We start from the raw sequence: 22,476 nt of genomic DNA on the forward strand, positions 1-22,476 counted from the left end.
GAGAACATTCTTCCAAAACGTTTTAGGCTTTTTCAGGTAAGTTTTGGCAAACTCCAGCCTGGCTTTTTTATGTCTCGGGGTAAGAAGTGGGGTCTTCCTGGGTCTCTTACCATACGGTCCCTTTTCATTCAGACGCTGACAGATAGTACGGGTAGACACTAGAGTTGAGCGAAACGGGTCGAAAAATTTCAAAAGTCGCCGACTTTTGGCAAAGTCGGGTTTCATGAAACGAAACCCGACCCTAGGATGACGTCGGCCACGAGGTCGGCAACTTAGGCGCCAAAGTCGCGTTTCAAAAGTTTGTTTTGCGCTCTTTTTCAGCCAATCAGGATCCACGGACACTGTGGGCAACGTGATGACATAGGCAGGGGTCACCACCATCTTTCAGAAGGGCATGCAAGTGATTGGCTTGCTTTGGTGGGCGTCACAGGGGGTATAAAAGGGCGTGCACGCCGACCGCCATCTTACTTCTGCCGATCTCAGTATAGGGAGAGGTTGCTGCTGATTCTGTAGGGAGAGCGTTAGGCAGGGAAGAAGACAAAAAAACTGCTTCTGCTGCTAGCGATTTGGCCTGCACAACACACCAGTCACTGTGTGTGCAGTGCAAGGGGAGGCTATATAGTGGTGTATCAGTGGTGTTGGTTGTTGGGCTGCCTTCTAAGGCTTCCTGACATTCCTGCATTGCTGTTTACCCACTGCTCCGCAAACTGCTTTTTTAAAAGCAATCCCAATTTTTTTTTTTTTGTCCTGCTGAGAAGAAAAAAAAACTGCTTCTGCTGCTAGCGATTTGGCCTGCACAACACACCAGTCACTTTGTGTGCAGTGCAAGGGGAGGCTATATTGTGGTGTATCAGTGGTGTTGGTTGTTGGGCTGCCTTTTAAGGCTTCCTGACAGGCTGGCATTGCTGTTTACCCACTGCTCTGCAAACTGCTTTTTTAAAAGCAATACAATCTCCCTTATCCTCTAGTCACTTTTGTCACAGCTGTGCCATCGAGCCTGTGACATAGCGCTCAGATATCAGTGGGCCTCACACAATCCAAAAGTGTCCAGTGTCCACAAGTGTGTGCAGAAATTCAAAATCTCCCTTATCCTCTAGTCACTTTGGTCACAGCTGTGCCATCGAGCCTGTCACATAGCGCTCAGATATTCATTGGGCCTCACACAATCCAAAAGTGTCCAGTGTCCACAAGTGTGTGCAGAAATTCAAAATCTCCCTTATCCTCTCGTCACTTTTGTCACAGCTGTGCCATCGAGCCTGTCACATAGCGCTCAGATATCAGTGGGCCTCACACAATCCAAAAGTGTCCAGTGTCCACAAGTGTGTGCAGAAATTCAAAATCTCCCTTATCCTCTCGTCACTTTTGTCACAGCTGTGCCATCGAGCCTGTGACATAGCGCTCAGATATCAGTGGGCCTCACACAATCCAAAAGTGTCCAGTGTCCACAAGTGTGTGCAGAAATTCAAAATCTCCTTTATCCTCTAGTCACTTTGGTCACAGCTGTGCCATCGAGCCTGTCACATAGCGCTCAGATATTCATTGGGCCTCACACAATCCAAAAGTGTCCAGTGTCCACAAGTGTCTGCAGAAATTCAAAATCTCCCTTATCCTCTAGTCACTTTGGTCACAGCTGTGCCATCAAGCCTGTCACATAGCACTCAGATATTCATTGGGCCTCACACAATCCAAAAGTGTCCAGTGTCCACAAGTGTGTGCAGAAATTCAAAATCTCCCTTATCCTCTCGTCACTTTTGTCACAGCTGTGCCATCGAGCAGGTGACATAGCGCTCAGATGTCAGTGGGCCTCACACAATCCAAAAGTGTCCAGTGTCCACAAGTGTGTGCAGAAATTCAAAATCTCCCTTATCCTCTAGTCACAGCTGTGCCATCGAGCCTGTCACATAGCGCTCAGATATCAGTGGGCCTCACACAATCCAAAAGTGTCCAGTGTCCACAAGTGTCTGCAGAAATTCAAAATCTCCCTTATCCTCTCGTCACTTTTGTCACAGCTGTGCCATCGAACCTGTCACATAGCGCTCAGATATTCATTGGGCCTCACACAATCCAAAAGTGTCCAGTGTCCACAAGTGTGTGCAGAAATTCAAAATCTCCTTTATCCTCTAGTCACTTTGGTCACAGCTGTGCCATCGAGCCTGTCACATAGCGCTCAGATATTCATTGGGCCTCACACAATCCAAAAGTGTCCAGTGTCCACAAGTGTCTGCAGAAATTCAAAATCTCCCTTATCCTCTCGTCACTTTTGTCACAGCTGTGCCATCGAGCCTGTCACATAGCGTTCAGATATTCATTGGGCCTCACACAATCCAAAAGTGTCCAGTGTCCACAAGTGTGCAGAAATTCAAAATCTCCCTTATCCTCTCGTCACTTTTGTCACAGCTGTGCCATCGAGCCTGTCACATAGCGCTCAGATATCAGTGGGGCTCACACAATCCAAAAGTGTCCAGTGTCCACAAGTGTGTGCAGAAATTCAAAATCTCCCTTATCCTCTAGTCACTTTGGTCACAGCTGTGCCATCGAACCTGTCACCTAGCGCTCAGATATCAGTGGGCCTCACACAATCCAAAAGTGTCCAGTGTCCACAAGTGTCTGCAGAAATTCAAAATCTCCCTTATCCTCTAGTCACTTTGGTCACAGCTGTGCCATCGAGCCTGTGACATAGCGCTCAGATATCAGTGGGCCTCACACAATCCAAAAGTGTCCAGTGTCCACAAGTGTCTGCAGAAATTCAAAATCTCCCCTGTCCTATAGACACCTTGTACCTTGTTTTACATTACTATATAGTTTGTTGGATTTTGTCTACATTTCTACCAAAAATGAGGAAGGCTGGTGGAAGAGGCCGTGGAATTGGGCGGGGGTTGGCAGCTGGTAATGATGGTGTTGGTGGTGGATCTGATGGTAGTGGCAAGAGCAAAATAGGACCGAATGCAGGAGGTGTTGAGCCTGCGTCATCGTCTGGCTACATAAGGCCTCGAACGCTTAGTTTTCTAGGAGTTGGCAAACCGCTTTTAAAGCCAGAGCATCAGGAAAAAGTTTTGTCTTACATTGCTGACTCAGCCTCCAGCTCTATCGCCTCCTCTTCTTCAGTTGTAAAAAGTAAAAGCACTGAGTCGTCATTGGAGGCTCATGTTCATGAACCACACCTTTCCTTGTGTCCTTCACCCCAACCAAGATTGAAGGATGACGCAGGCCATACTACTGATTACTCCATGGAGCTGTTTTCACATACCATGCCTGGATTATCAAGTCAAATGGTGAATTACCCAGGCCAAGATGAATCTGACATGGAGTGCACTGATGCACAGCCACTGATGGATGATTCTGCTGGTACATTCACTCAGAGCACTACATTGTCCTCGCAGTGTACAGAGCCAGATTCTGACCCTGATGAGACTCAGGTGCCCCTTCCCGCACACTATACCACCATACACGGTGACACAGAGGAAGGTGCACATGACATAGAAGAGGAGGTGATGGATGACCCAGTTGTTGACCCAGATTGGCATCCATTGGGGGAAGAGGGTGCTGCTTCCAATAGCTCAGATGAGGAGCATCCACAGCAGACATCGACATCGCAACAGCTGTTATCTGGCAGGCCCGGAGCACTCCAAAGACAGGTTCCAAACATCAAAAGACCTTTAGCCGAGGGAAAAATCTGAAAAATTTGAATACCAGTTGCATGCTTAGACATTTAACCAGCATGCACTTGCAAGCGTGGACACAACACCAAACCTCAAGTGCCACATGTGCAACTGATCACAACGAAGGTAGTCAGCAATGCTACATTGTTTCCCCCACTGTAAGCCCACCGGTTAGCACAGCAGCAAATGTTGAGGTGTCGTTGCAAGGCCACAGCAGTCAGGGAATCCCACTGTTATATCAACGAAAGACTGATTCTAGGCCATCAGAAAGAACACCAACTCCATCACCATCATCAACCCTCTCTCAGTCCGCCCTGTCCACCGCTACTTCCACCATATGCAGCTCTCAAGTCCAGCTCACCCTCCCAGACACTATGAGTAGGTCAAGAAAGTACTCAGTCTCTCATCCGCGTACACTGGGTTTGAACGCCCACATTGCCAAACTAATCTCGTTTGAGATGATGCCCTTTTGGTTGGTGGAAAGCACAGCTTTTCGCGAACTCATGGCCTATGCAGTACCACGCTATGACCTACCCAGTCGCCACTTCTCTCGCAAAGCCATCCCAGCCCTCCACCATCATGTGAAAGACCGCATTGTCCATGCACTCAAGCAGTCAGTGAGCGGAAAGGTGCACCTCACAACTGATGCATGGTCCAGTCGGCATGGCCAGGGCCATTACGTGTCCATCACTGCGCACTGGGTTAATGTGGTGGATGCAGGGTCCACAGGGGACAGCGGTGGTGGGACAGTGCTGCCTAGCCCACGGTATAGGAAACAGTTGGCTGTAGGCGTTCCACCCTCCTCCTCCTCCTCCAGAAGCGAAAGCTCGTCCACAGAGCGCAGTCGTACGAGCACTCCATCTGCAGCTGCCACTGTTGCACACGATGTGTCCCCCTATCGAGCAGCTAGTGGAAAGCGTCAGCAGGCTGTGTTGCAGATGATGTGTTTGGGCAACAGACACACCGCCGAGGTGCTGGCCGAGTACTTGAAGCGACAAACTGAGTCGTGGCTGGGCAGTGTACATCTTGAGGCAGGCAAGGTAGTTAGTGATAACGGCCGTAATTTTGTGGCAGCCATAGCCCTTTCAAAACTCAGCCACATACCTTGCTTGGCTCACACCTTGAACCTGGTGGTGCAGTGCTTCCTCAAAAATTATCCGGAGTTAACAGCCCTGCTCCAGAAGGTGCGAAGACTGTGCGCGCACATCCGCCGGTCGCCTGTACACTCCGTTCGTATGCAGAAGCTGCAGCGATTGCTCCACCTTCCCAACCACCGCCTCATTATCGACATTGCAACAAGGTGGAACTCCACCCTGCACATGGTGGAGCGGCTGTGCGAGCAGAGGCAGGCCATAATGCATTTGTGGGAGGATACACGGCCAGGCACTTTGAGAGCAGACATGGAGTTGACAGGTGTGCAGTGGTCGAAGCTGAAAGACCTCTGTAAAGTCCTTCAGTGTTTTGAGGAATGCACACGGCTGGTAAGCGCAGACGACGCCATCCTAAGCATGAGCATCCCACTTATGCGTCTGCTCATGCAAACTTTGACGCACCTTAAGGAGCAGGCGTCTGCAGCCAATGTTGATGAGGAGGAGGGAATCCTTGATGACATTCAGCCATTGTCTGCTCAGGGACCTCTCCTGGACGAGGTGGAGGAAGAAGAGGAGGAGGAGGAGGATGATGGGGATGATTACTTAGGGGAGGAGGATGCATCTCGTGGGGCAAGTGAAAATGTTGGCGTGGCAAGGTCTGGTACAGGGTTTGTGCGTGACTGGAGGGATGTGGATTTGCCAGAAAGTGCTCCTCCACCCAGCACTCGCAGTGCATCATTGACACCGGGAACATTGGCCCACATGTCAGATTATGCCTTGCAGATCCTAAAAAGGGACCCACGCATTGCCAAAATGATGAACGATGACGACTACTGGTTGGCCAGCATCCTGGATCCACGCTATAAAGGCAAATTACAAAACATCATGCCACAGGAGAACCTTGACCTAATATTGGCTAATAAACAAGCAACTCTGGTAAATCGGTTGCTTGAGGCATTCCCAGCACACAGCAGCGGTGATGGTTCTCACACGAGCCGTACGGGCCGGGGGCAGCTTGGCAGAGGTGTTCGTGGTGCACACAGCAGAAGTGGCATTGGAGATAGGGGTTTCATGACAATGTTGTGGACTGATTTTTCAAATACCGCTCACACAACTGGTAATACTGCATCGATGGAAAGTGACAGGAGACAGCAGTTGTCAACTATGGTTACAAACTACTTTTCCTCCCATATCGATGTTCTCCCACACAGGTCATTCCCCTTTGACTATTGGGCCGCTAAACTGGACACCTGGCCTGAATTGGCCCAATATGCCTAACAGGAGCTCGCTTGCCCAGCTGCAAGTGTGCTATCGGAAAGAGTCTTCAGTGCAGCTGGATCAATCCTGACAGAAAAAAGGACCCGTCTGTCAACCCAAAATGTGGATGATCTAACCTTCATTAAAATGAACCATGCATGGGTTTCCAAGGATTTTGTCCCACCTTCCCCTGATGACACATAGGGTGACAGAAAAATGGCTTGCTTTGGTCCACCTCTTCCTGGGACTTCACCTATTTCACCTTTTGCATCAGCTGAATGTCCAACATCAACATATGCCACTTTCTAAAACTCCCTAACTGTGCTGCCTCCCCCCCCCATGGCCGGGGTCACCACCTAGCGCACGACACCGTGCGAGTGCCGTTGCCCTGGACAGGTGGGTAGGCCGACTCTTGGGTGCGGGCACTGGCACAGGGTCCCTCATAGTGCAATCAAGTGTCTCTGACGGTGGTGGTGCACACCCGCAGTCAGACACACCGCCGTACTATGAGGGGCCCAGTGCCAGTACCGACGCCCACGAATGGGCCCCCCTTGCTTGGGCAGGGCCCCAGCATTTGCAATCTTTACCTCTCCCTGCTCCTCCGCTGTGTAATCTGGGCCGCCAAATCCATAATGTGCCTGACACCGTCTGAGCCTGCCTCCTGATGTACAGACATATATTTTGAATGTGTACGCTATCCATACATGTTATCCGGGGATACGGTACCCTTTCTAACCTTTGTGCAATCACGTGCAATCCATACTGGGCCTAACACCGTCTGAGCCTGCCTCCTGATGTACAGACATATATTTTGAATGTGTACGCTATCCATACATGTTATCCAGGGATACGGTACCCTTTCTATCCTTTGTGCAATCACGTGCAATCCATACTGGGCCTAACACCGTCTGAGCCTGCCTCCTGATGTACAGACATATATTTTGAATGTGTACGCTATACATACATGTTATCCGGGGATACGGTACCCTTTCTAACCTTTGTGCAATCACGTGCAATCCATACTGGGCCTAACACCGTCTGAGCCTGCCTCCTGATGTAAAGACATATATTTTGAATGTGTACGCTATCCATACATGTTATCCGGGGATACGGTACCCTTTCTAACCTTTGTGCAATCACGTGCAATCCATACTGGGCCTAACACCGTCTGAGCCTGCCTCCTGATGTACAGACATATATTTTGAATGTGTACGCTATCCATACATGTTATCCGGGGATACGGTACCCTTTCTAACCTTTGTGCAATCACGTGCAATCCATACTGGGCCTAACACCGTCTGAGCCTGCCTCCTGATGTACAGACATCTATTTTGAATGTGTACGCTATCCATACATGTTATCCGGGGATACGGTACCCTTTCTAACCTTTGTGCAATCACGTGCAATCCATACTGGGCCTAACACAGTCTGAACCTGCCTCCTGATGTACAGACATATATTTTGAATGTGTACGCTATCCATACATGTTATCCGTGGATACGGTACCCTTTCTAACCTTTGTGCAATCATGTGCAATCCATACCGGGCGTGAGAACGGCTGGCGAGCTGTTAAGCAAGCTACAGCACCTGTGGTTTGCACACGTAAGTTTTTCATTTTTTCAGGAATGATGGCTAGGCCTAATTCCGGAACTGCGGTTGACCTGCACTTACTGGGAAATCATTGTTCGCGGGTAATAATTGTCATCACTGATCCCCATCACTAACGTTGTTCAGCGGGTTATCTGCACCTGTAAGCGACAAACGCTGGCCTTTTCAGTGTAGCGCACATGCAGCCACGGACATGTAATGGCATGACACACCAGTTATTGGCCAATCTCATGTGCCAGAGCCTCACGTGTCCCTCTAGTAAGCCGGACTCGGACCGCGGGGCATGACGGAGTCTCGTTCGTTAACGGAATTAAGCTTGCAATGTGTGCATCTGTTCTGTAGCTGGCATGGTTGAGGTTTCCCAGGTGGAGTCGAATTTAACCGTAGGCTCCACTCCTGGTGGTGCCCTTCTGGACATTCCTTTAAGGTTCAGCTTTGCAACCATACTGCCCACGTAAAACAAACACTTTGCCTTCATGAACGCTGTTTGGAGGCTCATGACTCGTGGGAATAACGCCGCCCAATCAGTTAACCTGCCAGAGAGATCGTTCGTTGCTCCCAAGCATGACATCACACTCCCTAGGAAGAAGGTAATGCCACTGTGGCGACCGTACTCCTGGGGGCGACACAAGTGCACTGATGCCCAGCCACTGCTCGATGAATCTGCTGGTACATTGACCCAGACCACTACATTCCCCTCGCACGCTACTCGGCCTGAATCTGACCCTGATGAAACTCAGGTTACCCTTCCCATATACAGTTCCATCTTACACGGTGACAAAGAGGAAGCTGCAGATGAAAGTGCAGGTTCGGCCCACCCGCCATCAGACACACCACCGTACTATCAGGGGCCCTGTGCCAGTGCCGTCGCCAACGAGTGGGCCCCCCCCTGCTTGCTCAGGATCACAGCACTTGCAAAGTTGAAATACTGTGCAGTGAGATGGAAGATGGGGACGACGAGGAGTCCAGACAAGTACAGGGATTCCCTAGCGAGGAGACTTATTTGATTGTTTTCAATGTTGGGACAGCAATTTTTGGGGAGCACTATACTCTGGAGAATGATAGATGGGGCCCACCATACACTGGAACATTCCAAAGGTGGACATCAGACACTGGAGCAGCATTTACAGGGCCCATTATACACTAGAGCAGTAGAAATGGGGCCCATTATGTTTGGAGCATTATTTGGGCCCATAAGACAGTGGAGCTTCATCCATGGGGACCAACATATACTGTAGCATTATGTGGAGCTCATCATATACTGTTTCAAACATTATATGGGACCAATGATTCTGTATGGAGAAATAGATGGGCCTCGTCATGAGATGTAAAAAGTGAAGTATTTTTCATTGTACTATACCGCTATTTCTCTGCCGTATCGGAGCATGATGAGTTGTGGTATGTGTTAAAGGGGCGCTCTTTCGCCCAGGGCACATGAAAACCTGGAGCCAGCCCTACCCCCCCACAACTTTATCCAAATAACCCCCATTTTTCAGTGCGTAACTTGTATTATGAAGTTAATTAAGGTTGACAAGCTTAAGTAAGAAGAATTGATGCTTTTGGCATTCAAATGGGCACTGTAGGTGTGTTTCCTGTCCTCCTCTAACTGCCGACTTTTATTCCCCATTGACTTACATTGGGTTTCGTGTTTCGGGACGACCCCGACTTTTCCCTATAATCGGACGATCTTGCTCGACCCGACTTTTGGAAAAGTCGGGTTTCACGAAACGAAACGCGACCCTAAAAAACCAAAAGTCGCTCAACTCTAGTAGACACTGTTGTACCATCGGACTGCAGGGCAGCTTGAACTTGTTTGGATGTTAGTCGAGGTTCTTTATCCAATATCCGCACAATCTTGCGTTGAAATCTCTTGTCAATTTTTCTTTTCCGTCCACATCTAGGGAGGTTAGCCACAGTGCCATGGGCTTTAAACTTCTTGATGACACTGCGCACGGTAGACACAGGAACATTCAGGTCTTTGGAGATGGACTTGTAGCCTTGAGATTGCTCATGCTTCCTCACAATTTGGTTTCTCAAGTCCTCAGACAGTTCTTTGCTCTTCTTTCCTTTCTCCATGCTCAATGTGGTACATACAAGGACACAGGACAGAGGTTGACTCAACTTTAATCCATGTCAACTGGCTGCAAGTGTGATTTAGTTATTGCCAACACCTGTTAGGTGCCACAGGTAAGTTACAGGTGCTGTTAACTACACAAATTAGAGAAGCATCACATGATTTTTTGAACAGTGCCAATACTTTTGTCCACCCCTTTTTATGTTTGTTGTCGAATTATATCCAATTTGGCTTTAGGACAATTCCTTTTGTGTTTTTTCATTTAAGACAAATTAAATTAAGATAATACCAAAGAATTTGTGTTTGCAATCATTTTCAGGAAGAAATTGAGTATTATCTGACAGAATTGCAGGGGTGTCAATACTTTTGGCCACAGCTGTATATCAGATTGGTGGGGATGTTACACCAAGCACCTCCCATCGAGCAGCTGTTTCCAGCTCTACCTTCGACCGTATGTACATAGTGTATAGAGCCGGAACAGCACAGCTCTACACATTATGTAGTGGCCTGTCTTAGTTCATATAGATCAGTTCCTGTTATGTTGTAGATCACCAACTTATGTTTAAAGGGACTGAACAGAATAAAAAAAAATAGCTGTATTTTCCCCGACAAACTGTACCTGTCCCAATTACTTACTTGACGCCTAGTTGTAAAAATTGGACAGTAGAGTTTAGCAAAAAGATCTATGCTGCCATAATCTGGAATCCATCCCAGTCTTCGGTGGTAGCTGGATCTGGACAGTCTTCGCTTTTGTGGTTGGCATCCTCTGCCCGGCAGGCCATGCACCTCTGGCATTTACTAGGCCTCTCGACTAATGATGTCAAAGTGACTAGTGAAGACTAGAGGTGACTAGGGTGCTGGACCGAGGATGCCAGCCACATGAGTGAACGTTACCATCATCTAGGGGCCAAGGACGGCGCAAAGCTTTTTGCTCAACCCTAATGGACTGCTGTTTTAGAAGGCAGCTGTATGTTTCTCATCCAATAAATATCTTTTAGAATGAAACAAACTATTAAGAACTTGCCAGGTACTGGCTGATGTGTAAAAGAGTTGTGTCAACTAGGTAACCCTTCACTTACCAACATTTCAGTAGGAAAAATTGGGACATCTAAGCCCTGTCCACAAAAAGGGGAGCACTGTCTACTTTTGTAACCTCCATTCCTTTTGTGCTTGGGATTTCCAAACTATTTTGACAAAACCGGTTTACAAGTGTTCAGCCCCTTCTCTAAAAGCACCCACCCCCACCAATTAGCTCATTATTGCATCCCTCTCCTGGAGGTCCCAGCTCTTTAGTTCAAACATACATTTCTTCAGTAATGATCCTCGGAGAGATAAAGTATCGCTTGATGACATGATACATTTCGGCCAACTATGTCATAGGTGGCAAAGTTGAGACTGTCGGGGAGAGAATGTCAAGTGATCTTCATCAGTCAACCCATTTAAATGACTAGACTAAACTACTGAAGATGGACAGGGAACTCAAGGATCATGTGTAGGTTGACCTAGTAGGAAGCACCAACATTTTCCTAGACATCAAGAGGTAATATATATATATACTGTATATATATATATATATATATATATATATACGGTATATATATCACAAAATTAAGTGGCAGTAAGAAATACCTAAGAATATTGACTACCTGGCCTGAAATTTTCCAAATCCTGATATATACAGACCTGAAAGTGAATCACAATTGTCCCATACAACATAATATAGACTCTACCCAGTCATAAACTAGGAATCTCATCCATAAGTACAAAGCAGAGCTTCCAACTCTAAGGAAAAAGACTTCAGTAATTAAAATAACTTTATTCTAAAACTTTGAGTAGATCAATACTAAAAATGACCTGTAACGGACGTCATTCTGTTCCAAAAATATATGATAATGTCTGATTCTATTAGATTTTTTGAATGTGATGATTAGAGGAGCAGCCGATAGATGGGTGTTTTAATGAAAAAAAAAAGTAAAAAACATTTATTCTTCATCACTAGATATGACTTCAATCACATCATCGATGTGCCGCATCCGTAGAGAGTCATAATTCGGAGGTGGGGTTCCTGGTATAGTCGTGGGCACGATATCTTCATGTTGGAATCCAGGGTTTATGTATGCCTCCACCAGCTCGGACACTGTAGGTGGTGGATCGGAGTACTCGGGCCGCCGCTTCTTCTCTTTTCTCAATTTGTTCCAGGCGGAAAGTTTGAGTAATGTTATCCAAATACAGTCTATAATGATTTCTACAACCTCAATGATGCATAAGACAGAGCCTCCCATCCAGAATCCAAACTGGCCACCCAAGTTGGAGAGCAGCCATACCACCTATGGAACAAAAAGTACCATGATTGAGTTCCATTGTTTCATCTTCATTATATCATCAGTATCTTAAAGGGACAACCCCTGCCCATTTAGAGATCATAGAGTGGAATATCCTGCTAGGATGGAGGTGAAAAAAATAATTGACAAACAAGTAGGTTGGAAGGTGCACTGAACTGCTCAGCCATGCCAAGGCTGTACCGAGTGCCTCGACTTGGTTTGAACAGTCATTTTCTGTTGACTGACTCCCTTTAACTTCACTTAAACTTTAATTTATTTGCAGAACTTTCAAACTTTTGCCCACCATCTTTATCAAACAAGGCAGGACTCTGAATACTTATTGTGTATTTGATATGGGATATTAATCACTAAAGAGCTCTGTTCTTAAAGGGGTTGTTCATAATTTAAAAAAAAAACAGCACCAGACCAATCTGCAGATTGGTATGGCAGCTGAGCCCCATTCACTTTAATGGAGCTGCAATACGAGACACAACCAATGAGCATAAATTGTGTAGGAATACATTTTTATTGATTGTGGTATTTGCATAACGATTACCTGGTAGTAACACTGTGGCGGACACCTATCCCAGGCCTACATTGTAGAGCAAAACCAATATTGTCTCAACCTCAAGGGCAAGTCCAGCAACTTCCATTTCACACAATTATGATCTCCCCTGCCTTTACTACCCAGTAGCCCATATCTTTATCTATACACTTATAACCTAGCCCCCCCCCCCCCGCGTATTCGGCACTCACGTTGGTGGTTTCTGACTCTGAAACGCTGCGGTAATTGAATCCCTGAAAGTAGATGTTCAGTCTGATGATGCCATTCCTGATGGAAGAGGGGATATATTTAATATTTTCAACTTTTACTATAGAGTAACATTGATAAAAAATTGGAGCCCGATGGTAGATTACTATGTGACCAGTCATGGGGTGTATGAATCAATCATCTCACTGACCATCAGTGATAATGGGCCATCTCACTGAGCAGACTGTCGAGAGGTGATGTGTTTAGGGACAGATCAATCAGACGTCTTTAGAAGAATATCAGTAAGAGTCAATTATGAGACCTCCTGAGAAAAATTAAATCAAAGACGATGTTTCGAATGAATTCACACTTTGCAGCCGTGTTGCGGTTTTCCAAAATGGTAGCAAAAAACGCTGTGGTCCTACCACGATCACAGCAAAAAATCACAATATGTGAAGGCCACCCAGAGGTCAGACCCCCAATGATGGGGAAATTATCGCCTATCCCGTGTATAGGGGATAACTTAAATATCCCTTTAATGCATTATTCTGATACACTTGCAAACGCCACGACAGGCCACAATTCACATAACCACTGGAAACGACCATATTGACACACATAGTATATCTACCTCCCAATATAGTATTATGGGGGTTTTTTTCCCCAAAGCCAGTCATCTCATGCAACTCAACTCAGGAAATGTGGCCAAGAGGAAGGTAAAACTTTTAGGTTCAGAGGACTCTAGGGTCAAGGGCTATGTGGCATAATGATGGACAGTTACCAACCTGTTCACCGTTATCTGTTGGCTGCCTTCTTTTTCATAAGAAAGAACATGAAAAATCCAGTCCTGAAATTACAATATAAAAATGTCAGCAATTACACAAGGGTGCTGGGAAGTGCACAATGATGGATTCTTTGAAGATTGGAGGTATATAGTGAGTTGTCACATGAAAGGTTATAATAAAATATTTACAAAAATGTCTGGGGTGTGTTCACTTTTGTGATATACTGTATATATCATGGAGAGGATCAGGGAAGAAAATAATTAGCAGGAACATCTGGACCAATCATGATGAACATTCTGGCATCGTGCACTGCAGGTTGTGTAACGTTGGGCTTAGGAAGATCAGTTCTAATTTTATTTTTTAGAATGTTAACTGGTAACCACAAATGATATTCCTATTTTTGCACAAATGCGGTCAATTACTTTCATTGCTTAGGGCACGCAGAAAAATACCAGCAAATGGCAGCATTTTGCATGGCTGTACATACCTCTGCCGCGGCGGAGGGCCAATCCGCCATGGAGATTGTCATTTTATAGTTACTGTCACTGTAACAATAAGAAAAAAAAACAAATCAATCTATATATCTGGTCTAAATGTCTCATTATGTACTGTGACATGGATGATAAAATTCTGGCTGCTTGCGGCCACCACTAGGGGGAGTGTATGCAGACTCCTGCATACTGTATTTATTATTAATGCAGCTTTTGCGAACTGCTTGCAATACTCCCCCCTAGTGGCCATGGAAAGCAAGAATATGGATAATTACTTACGTGCACGGCTGCTGGCAAAGGTTGATGCACATTTCTCTTTCCTCCACTGAATCTTTCATCTGGTAATAACAGGACACTGCAAACAGAGACTTGAATTACTAATGCACATTTATGCTCTGCCCAGGGGGCATAGTTACAGGGGGTGCCACAGGCATACCCAGTCTTGATGCCTAAGAGTCCCTCATTGCTTCCTTTCCACATAGGAAGATACCGGCATTATAACTGGTACATGGCAGTTGGGAGGCATTACAAATGTTGCATTGGGCCAGGATTATGCCATTGGCTCTGCCCAATTCTCAGCCAGTCAATAGACACCAAAAAGACCCCGACTCCACACCCTCCACAAATGATTGGCAAAGAGAAATATCTGGCCTAGGGCAATGATTTCCTTCTACCAACTTTACACTTACTAACTTTTTGAGCTTATCATCCAGGAGCTATGTTTTGATGCCAATCCCTTCCATGCCCTTTGCATACCCCATTCCCAACCTTTCTCTGCCCCGGTTCCCACCGCCTTGTGGTATTGCTGTTTTTTGGGGAGTTTGGGCAGAGCCTTAGGGAGCAAACTTTGCACCGCGTTCTCTTTCTTTCAGTTATACGTACCCCAGTCTGGATCATCCTTGTTGTTGCAGTAATGGGCGCCATCCGGTAGAGGATACAAGTAGTGGGCACATTTACACATTTTCACCATCTCCTCCTGGAAACATGAGCGCAGGCAGGACTGTCGAGGGAAAAATAAGAATATGTATAAATGCATAAAATTCATTCTAATTTATTAGACCACTAGTTCTGTAGCCCAAAATGGGAGTGAGGGGGGCGACTCAAATGGCCGTCAACCTACAGACAAAGATTACAGTACAGAACTATTTGATGTCCATCCATACTTTACACTGATGTAGCTAGCAATAGGAATATAAATAGAGGAAGCTACTTATTTTTTCAGGTTCCATTGACTTTTATGGGCAGTAACTTGAGAATATGAACACCATCTACCAAATCTAGCCTATTATATGGGATTTTAGGCTGCAAATCTGTAACAAGTATTTTGTCTCCTTTTTCCTGTAGACATGCAAGCTCGGCTCAGCTATGCATGCGAGTTTATTTTAATGCTGAAAGCAAAATAAGACCCTTCAGTCAGTGGCTTATTTCACACTGATAATCGGATTTCCTTGGCATCTGGGGATAGTTGCACTTATATTGGTCATCTGGTTTAAAGAACTCATTTTGAATATGCTGGTGGGAATTTTTACTAGTGCAGGATCCCCTGTTTCGAACTCCCATCTATTAGCCAGAGGTGAAAGGATAAATCTAACACTGGAGGACACATACAGCCACTGATTCTAGAGGGAACAGTGTAATTCTTCACTTCTCCTGTGGTGGCACTGCAGGGAAATTTAACTTTTGCTGCCAGGTTATCCAACTGATCACAGATGACTGCTGATGATCACAGAAGTAGGACAACCTGCAAGTTATTCTGAGGTTTGTGCTCAGTGTGGGTTCTCGTGTTCATCTATTAAATGTGAAGGCAGCTACAAAGGACATAAAGTCTCTCTCTCTGGAGAACACTAACATTCACTGGTTTTGGAGAAAGCCATGTAATTCTTGACTTTTTCAATGGTGGGACTGCAGGAAAATTGAATATTTGCTGCCAGGTTATTCTTTTGATCACTGCTGATTGCTGAGGGTCACAGCAGCAGAACACCCTGGGATTTAATCATCTTGTATAAGCCAAAGGTGAAAGAAGCTACAAGGATATATCGATCAGTGAAAAACCCAAACAACCACTAATTCTTCATTTCTCCAGTGGTGGCAGTATTTTTTGCATGCTGCAATAGTCTCCATGGGAGACTAGAAGCTGCAATACTTTGATCGCCACGGGACGGTGCTCATATCAATCTGGCAATGACAACCAAATAGGTCTGCAGCAGACCTCTGGTTGTTATGCCGACCCATCTATGACCCGCGATCATGTGACGGGGTCACCGATGGGCGGGTTTAGTGATGCACTTCCTGTAAGCACGAGTTAAATGTTGCTGTCAGAGATTGACAGCGTCATTTAACTAGTTAGCAGCAGGTGGATCGCTCTTCCACCCGTGGCTGTTGCAGGCACGTCAGCTGTATAGATCAGCTGTCATGTACCCAGAAAGTGCGGGCTCACGCCAGAGCCTGCACCAAACAAGGGGAGCCCGACATAGGTGTACTATTACGCCACATATCGGAGAGGGGTTAAAGCAGCCACATATTTGTAAAAGTAAAGATATTTCTTGTAACAAATGTTAATTCTTTTTGGCATGAATGGTAATGAAGATATGTAAAATCCATTATAACCCCAGAGATTAAATGATATTTGCTTCTAAGGTACAGGTAATATGCAGCAGAAAACTGTTTTCTACACGCCTCGATTTTTGGGCTGCCCAAGCCTCTATGTGCCAGTCCTATTTCATGCTAATGACTTTTGCGGAACACCAATCAGGCATGAATGCCAGGTGCCCTGAACACTCTGCCATTTGTGCGCTCCTTCGGTAACTTTATACTATCAGTTTTAAGGACACCAGATTACATTACCGCCATCTACATGGAATGTATTATGGCTAAAAATGAAAAGTACAGAGTTAGTTTTAAAAACCATCTTAAAGGGGTTGTATGATATTAGAAAAAAACGGTTGTGTATATTCTTCCGAGATACAGTATCACGCTTATGTATAGGATGTGTCTGGTATTGAAACTGGGTTACATTACAGTATTTTTCCTTTTTTTTGCAATAGAGTTTGTATCATTGGCCATGTCCTAAAGGGGATTTGCCCATTGAACCTTATGTATTCATAGTATCCAAATACTGGGGGGGGCGGTGCTTAAATGGAATGGTAGTTGACCACATGCATGATCCCTCCATTCATTGTCCAGTGGACCGATATACATCAATCGGCTGTCTTTGTCTGTCCCATAGATAAAGAATGGCGCAGGCATGCCTTCTTAACCACCACTCTCTTCAATCAGTGCCACTCTAGAGCCCCGTTCTCGCAATCAATGCTGTGTCAATGATCGAGAGCCCCATTGATTAACAACTTTTCATCTATTATATGGAACTCTGACACGCCAGGCCTGGTTTGTCACTCTCCACAAGGAGAAACCTTACCCCTTAGATCCCAGTCTTAAGCCTGTCAACCAGCCAAATCATATCTCATACTTTGCACTGAGGAGGGGGCAACACCCCGAAACACTGTGTCTGCACATTGAGATTCTGGTTTTGGCTTTTATCCTAAGTCATATGGCAAGACTCATTAAAAGGTTGATATTGACTGTTAGTATTGCTACTTCCAATAGTTGGCGCTAGAATTCTAGTGCTCCTCCTCTCTTAAGAGGCAATTTGCATTTTTAATTTACCAGAGGAGCATTGCATGGCTTATAAGTCTCCTTACACTGGTATGTCAGGCTTGGCTTATCACTCTCCACAAAGAGACCTTACCCCATAAATTATGCAGAACCAAATTTAGGAACCAAAATGTATTCATTTATCTTCCAACTTTGGCCTTTACCTGTATTGAGTATGAACTGTTATATTTTTCATAAAGATTTGCCACAGGAATATCGGAGCCATCCACAGTACATGACGAGTAGGGAGCTTCTAAATGTTCTGTCTGGTCCTGAAATGTTAATATAGATGGAAAACGTACAGTATGTTAATTATTACTCTGATATATTGTTTCCATTCAAATTATATAATATGTCCAGAAGACTATGCACCAATAAATCACTCAGGAATTTAATTTATACACCACTATGCCACCAGGGACTAGTGGTTGAGCCACTAGGGCATGAGCCACTACAGATTTCTAAGACCACTGGCAGGAAATTTATAAAATGCTAGAATACCACAACTTTTATGAAACAATTTATCATTAGTGAGATGAAACAGGGGATTTACACACCACTAGGCTCCCAGGGACTATGTAAATCACTAGAATATTAAGGATCTTAAAAAAGTACCAGACCATCAATATGTTGACAAACTGCTACAATATCACAGCTTTTACAAAACACTAACATTAGCAAGCTTTATAAGACACTGGTCCAACAGGTAATTTAAAGTCCACTAGGCCACCAGGGACTATATAGGCCACTAGAATAATAGAGATCTTTAAAGCCACTGGACCATCTGGATGTTTCTCAACTACTATATTACCATACATTTTATAAAACACCTCACCATGAACGCTTTACAAGACACTGGTCCAAAAGGCAATTTATAGACCACCAATGTGACCCACAAGATTAACAGAGATCTTAATAACTATTGGACCATCAGGATGTTTACAAACTTCTAGAATACCACAGTTTTTATAGAACATTTTAGCATTAGCGAGCATTAGAAGACACTGGTACTGTTAGGGCTGGCGGAACGCTCCAGATTGTAAAGTAGTAGTGGGTGCGTTCGCAGCCCGGGGTCCACCGTGCAGAGGTGGTACACTGCTGCTAGACAATGGCGGAAGAATCGAGCGGCGTGAAAACAGTCACACGTGGGTTACGTCCACTGGCGTAGCGTGGGGGGGCGGGGGGGGGCGGTCCGCCCCAGGCGGCATGTGTGTGGGGGCGGTGCGGCAGCAGCAATTCCACCCTGCAGTGCAGTGCAGCGGCGGGCAGGGAGCGATGCGATCACGGCAGCTCCGCTGCCTGCAAGAGTGAATAGCAGGAACGGAGCGGCAAGGGTCCGTCCTGCTTCCTGCCCGGAGGCCACGCTTCCTGTTTCACACAGAGGAGCGCCGCTGAATGACGTCATCATTCAGCGGCCGCTGCTGTGTGAGGGAGGAAGCGCTGGCGATGCTGCGGACAGGTGAGAGGAGAGAGGTGGTGTCTTGTGTGTATGTATGTGTGTATGTATGTATGTATGTCTCTGTGTGTGTATGTCTGTGTGTATGTCTGTGTGTATGATGGAGCAGGCAGTGATGGGAGTGATGGTCTAGAAGGCAGTGATGGGGTGAAGGAGCAGACAATGATGGGGGTGATGGAGAAGGCAGTGATGGGGTGATGGAGCAGGCAGTGATGGGGGTGATGGAGCAGGCAGTGATGGGGGTGATGGAGCAGGCAGTGATGGGGTGATGGAGCAGGCAGTGATGGGGTGATGGAGCAGACAATGATGGGGTGATGGAGCAGGCAGTGATGGGGTGATGGAGCAGGCAGTGATGGGGTGATGGAGAAGGCAGTGATGGGGTGATGGAGCAGACAATGATGGGGTGATGGAGCAGACAGTGATGGGGTGATGGAGCAGACAATGATGGGGTGATGGAGCAGGCAGTGATGGGGGTGATGGAGCAGGCAGTGATGGGGTGATAGAGCAGACAATGATGGGGTGATGGAGCAGACAATGATGGGGTGATGGAGCAGGCAGTGAGGGGAGTGATGGGGGTGATGGAGCAGGCAATGATGGGGTGATGGAGCAGACAATTATGGGAGTGATGGAGCAGGCAGTGATGGGGTGATGGAGCAGACAATGATGGGAGTGATGGGGGTGATGGAGCAGGCAATGATGGGGGTGATGGAGCAGGCAGTGATGGGGTGATGGAGAAGGCAGTGATGGGGTGATGGAGAAGGCAATGATGGGAGTGATGGGGTGATGGAGCAGGCAATGATGGGGGTGATGGAGAAGGCAGTGATGGGGTGATGGAGAAGGCAGTGATGGGGTGATGGAGAAGGCAATGATGGGAGTGATGGCGTGATGGAGCAGGCAATGATGGGGGTGATGGAGCAGGCAATGATGGGGTGATGGAGCAGACAATGATGGGAGTGATGGGGTGATGGAGCAGGCAATGATGGGAGTGATGGGGAGAAGGCAGTGATGGGGTGATGGAGAAGGCAGTGATGGGGAGAAGACAATGATGGGGTGATGGTCGAGAGGGCAATGATGGGGTTGTGGGTGAGAATGCAATGATGGTGGTGGTGGAAAGGGCAATAAATGGGGGTGGTGGAGGAGGAGGAAATGATGGAGGTGGTGGAATGGGCAATGATGGGAGTGGTGGGGGAGAAAGCAAAGATAGTGGTGGAGAAGAAAATGATGGAGGTGGGGGAGAGGACAATAATGAGATGCGAGGGGAGGAGGACAATGAGGGGTGTGGGGGATTGGGATATACATAATAAAGGAGACTATGTAATATATACCTGTATGTGTGTGTGTGTGGCTATATAACATCAATAATCTATATATATGTATATATACACACACGTAGCTTTGACGCCATAAAAGGAGGGGGGCCCGGACACATTTCTTGCACAGGGACCCCAAGCTGTCAGTGTCCGCCCCCTGTCCGCCAAAATAATTTGTACTTTCTGTTTTTTTTTCTGTCACATTATTAAAAATTAGTATTAAAAAAAGCCATTAGGTCTTCATCAGCATCATCAAGCTAATACATACATATAGAGAACTGCAAGAAGTTGAAAGTCTAGAAATTTAGAAATAATAGCAGAGTTAGTAGCAGACTAAAAATTAGATCTTTGAGTGTAGTGTGGGCTCTTCGGATGCTTCCGAATTATCAACGACCAAAGGGGCGGCAAATTTTTCGACCGCCCCGGGCGCCACAAACAGTTGCTACGCCACTGTGTTACGTCACCCAGTGTGAACAGGAGCGGACACTGTTAATTCACAGAACCGCACAGCCGCTGAACGTGGATGCCCGAGCCTGTTAAGCTCACAGAGCCCGGCCAAAGAGCGCACAGCAAACGGCCACAGAACTCCACCCCAAGGACACGGGGTTAGAGTCACTATAGGCCCACTGGGCACGCGGCGTCGCTGCCACGAACGCTGCTATAGACGCTGGCTATGGAGTGTGGAGCACTTGCACGGAGGCGTGCCGAGTCAATGATGACGGATAATGCCTGACTCAAACTCTGACCTACCTACGCCTAAGCCTGGGCGCTAGCAGGCTAGGCTGCACAACACATGAGTACCAAGGGTAGGGGTTTCATAATGAATCAGTCACCAGAGACATTCATACATGCATTCATCACTCACTCCTTATAGTCTGAAAGTACAGTCTATCCTAGCGCATGGCCGAGCGGCCATGCAAACCTTTTATAGCCGCGAGCGTCCGGGACCTTCCTGGCTTCTCGGATGGGCCAATCCGAACAGGACCTGAGCATGTGACCTTCGATCTCCAATGGGAGATCACTCCACGGGCATGCTCAGTGGCCCGACATGGGGACTTAGTCCCTGGAGAATCTCGCTGCTGAGCAGCCTGCATTGCCGTAGCTGTGCCAGAGGTGGCAGCAGCAAGCAAACCCACGGGGCTGGTCTGGGCAGAGCGCCAGGACCAACGAGTTTGCTGAGCAACCTCCTCTGTGGCTGGAGAGGAATGGGAGACCGCCGGAAGCAAGGCTCGGGATTCCCACTGTGCAGCGACCGAAACCCGACGCCTAACAGGTACTACAGGGAAATTATAGACCATTAGGCCACAAGGGCTTATGCAAACGACTGGACCATCAAGGATCTTAAAAATCACTGGACCTTTAGGAGGTTTATAGAACTCAACAATAGAAGTGACATAAAACCATTTGAGCATGAGGGGTTTTAAAAAACACTGTACAACCTGAAATTTTAATAATCTGATATGTTGCCAAATATTACATAAACTGCTACATAAAAGAAATTAAATAATCAGGAAGTTTTCTAAAACATTAGAATGCCGGATATTTTATAACATATCAGCGCAGTAGAAGTTGTATAATACGCTGAACCACCTATGGATTTTATAAATCACTATGCCACCAGGGAACTATGTAAATCTTCTTATAAAAAATCATTGGACTTTTAGGAAGTTTCTAAAACTCAACAACATAAGTAATAAAAAAAAAAACACTTGAGCTTCAGGATTCTTAAAAGACACTATAAAAAAAATTATGTCACCAAGCTCTACATGAGCCACTGGATTACCAGGGATTTAAAAAAAACAGACCATCAGGAATTTTTTTTAAATGTTAGAGACCAAGAATTTTTTTACAAAATATCCTCATCACGGAGAAAGAGAACATAAATTGGAGGTAGCAATCTTAAATGAAAGTCAATATTGACTCATTAAAAAGCCATGACGCATGACTTATGAAATCTTTTCCAAAAGTAAAAGTCCTCCCTTTGCAGATTACTGTTTGTCTTCTTGCCTCTGAGCAGTGTAA

At 46.2% G+C, this 22,476-nt stretch overlaps 1 protein-coding gene across 1 annotated transcript in view; it reads right to left on the reverse strand.

The window, feature by feature from the left end:
* Window positions 1–11,490: 11,490 nt before the first annotated feature.
* Window positions 11,491–22,476, reverse strand: part of SCNN1B (sodium channel epithelial 1 subunit beta) — a 62,560-nt gene continuing 51,574 nt past the window's right edge. Inside the window, exons 7-13 of the mRNA XM_073553652.1 lie at window positions 17,853–17,960; window positions 14,920–15,037; window positions 14,317–14,392; window positions 14,034–14,091; window positions 13,547–13,608; window positions 12,767–12,842; window positions 11,491–12,016 (exon numbers count right to left, since the gene is read on the reverse strand). Coding sequence (XP_073409753.1) covers window positions 11,672–12,016; window positions 12,767–12,842; window positions 13,547–13,608; window positions 14,034–14,091; window positions 14,317–14,392; window positions 14,920–15,037; window positions 17,853–17,960 — 843 coding nt within the window. The 3' untranslated portion in view covers window positions 11,491–11,671. The remainder of the gene's footprint in view (window positions 12,017–12,766; window positions 12,843–13,546; window positions 13,609–14,033; window positions 14,092–14,316; window positions 14,393–14,919; window positions 15,038–17,852; window positions 17,961–22,476) is intronic.

This window comes from Dendrobates tinctorius, unplaced genomic scaffold, assembly GCF_039654945.1.
Source record: "Dendrobates tinctorius isolate UK_male_01 unplaced genomic scaffold, ASM3965494v1 ptg000202l, whole genome shotgun sequence".
Classification (NCBI taxonomy): domain Eukaryota; kingdom Metazoa; phylum Chordata; class Amphibia; order Anura; family Dendrobatidae; genus Dendrobates; species Dendrobates tinctorius.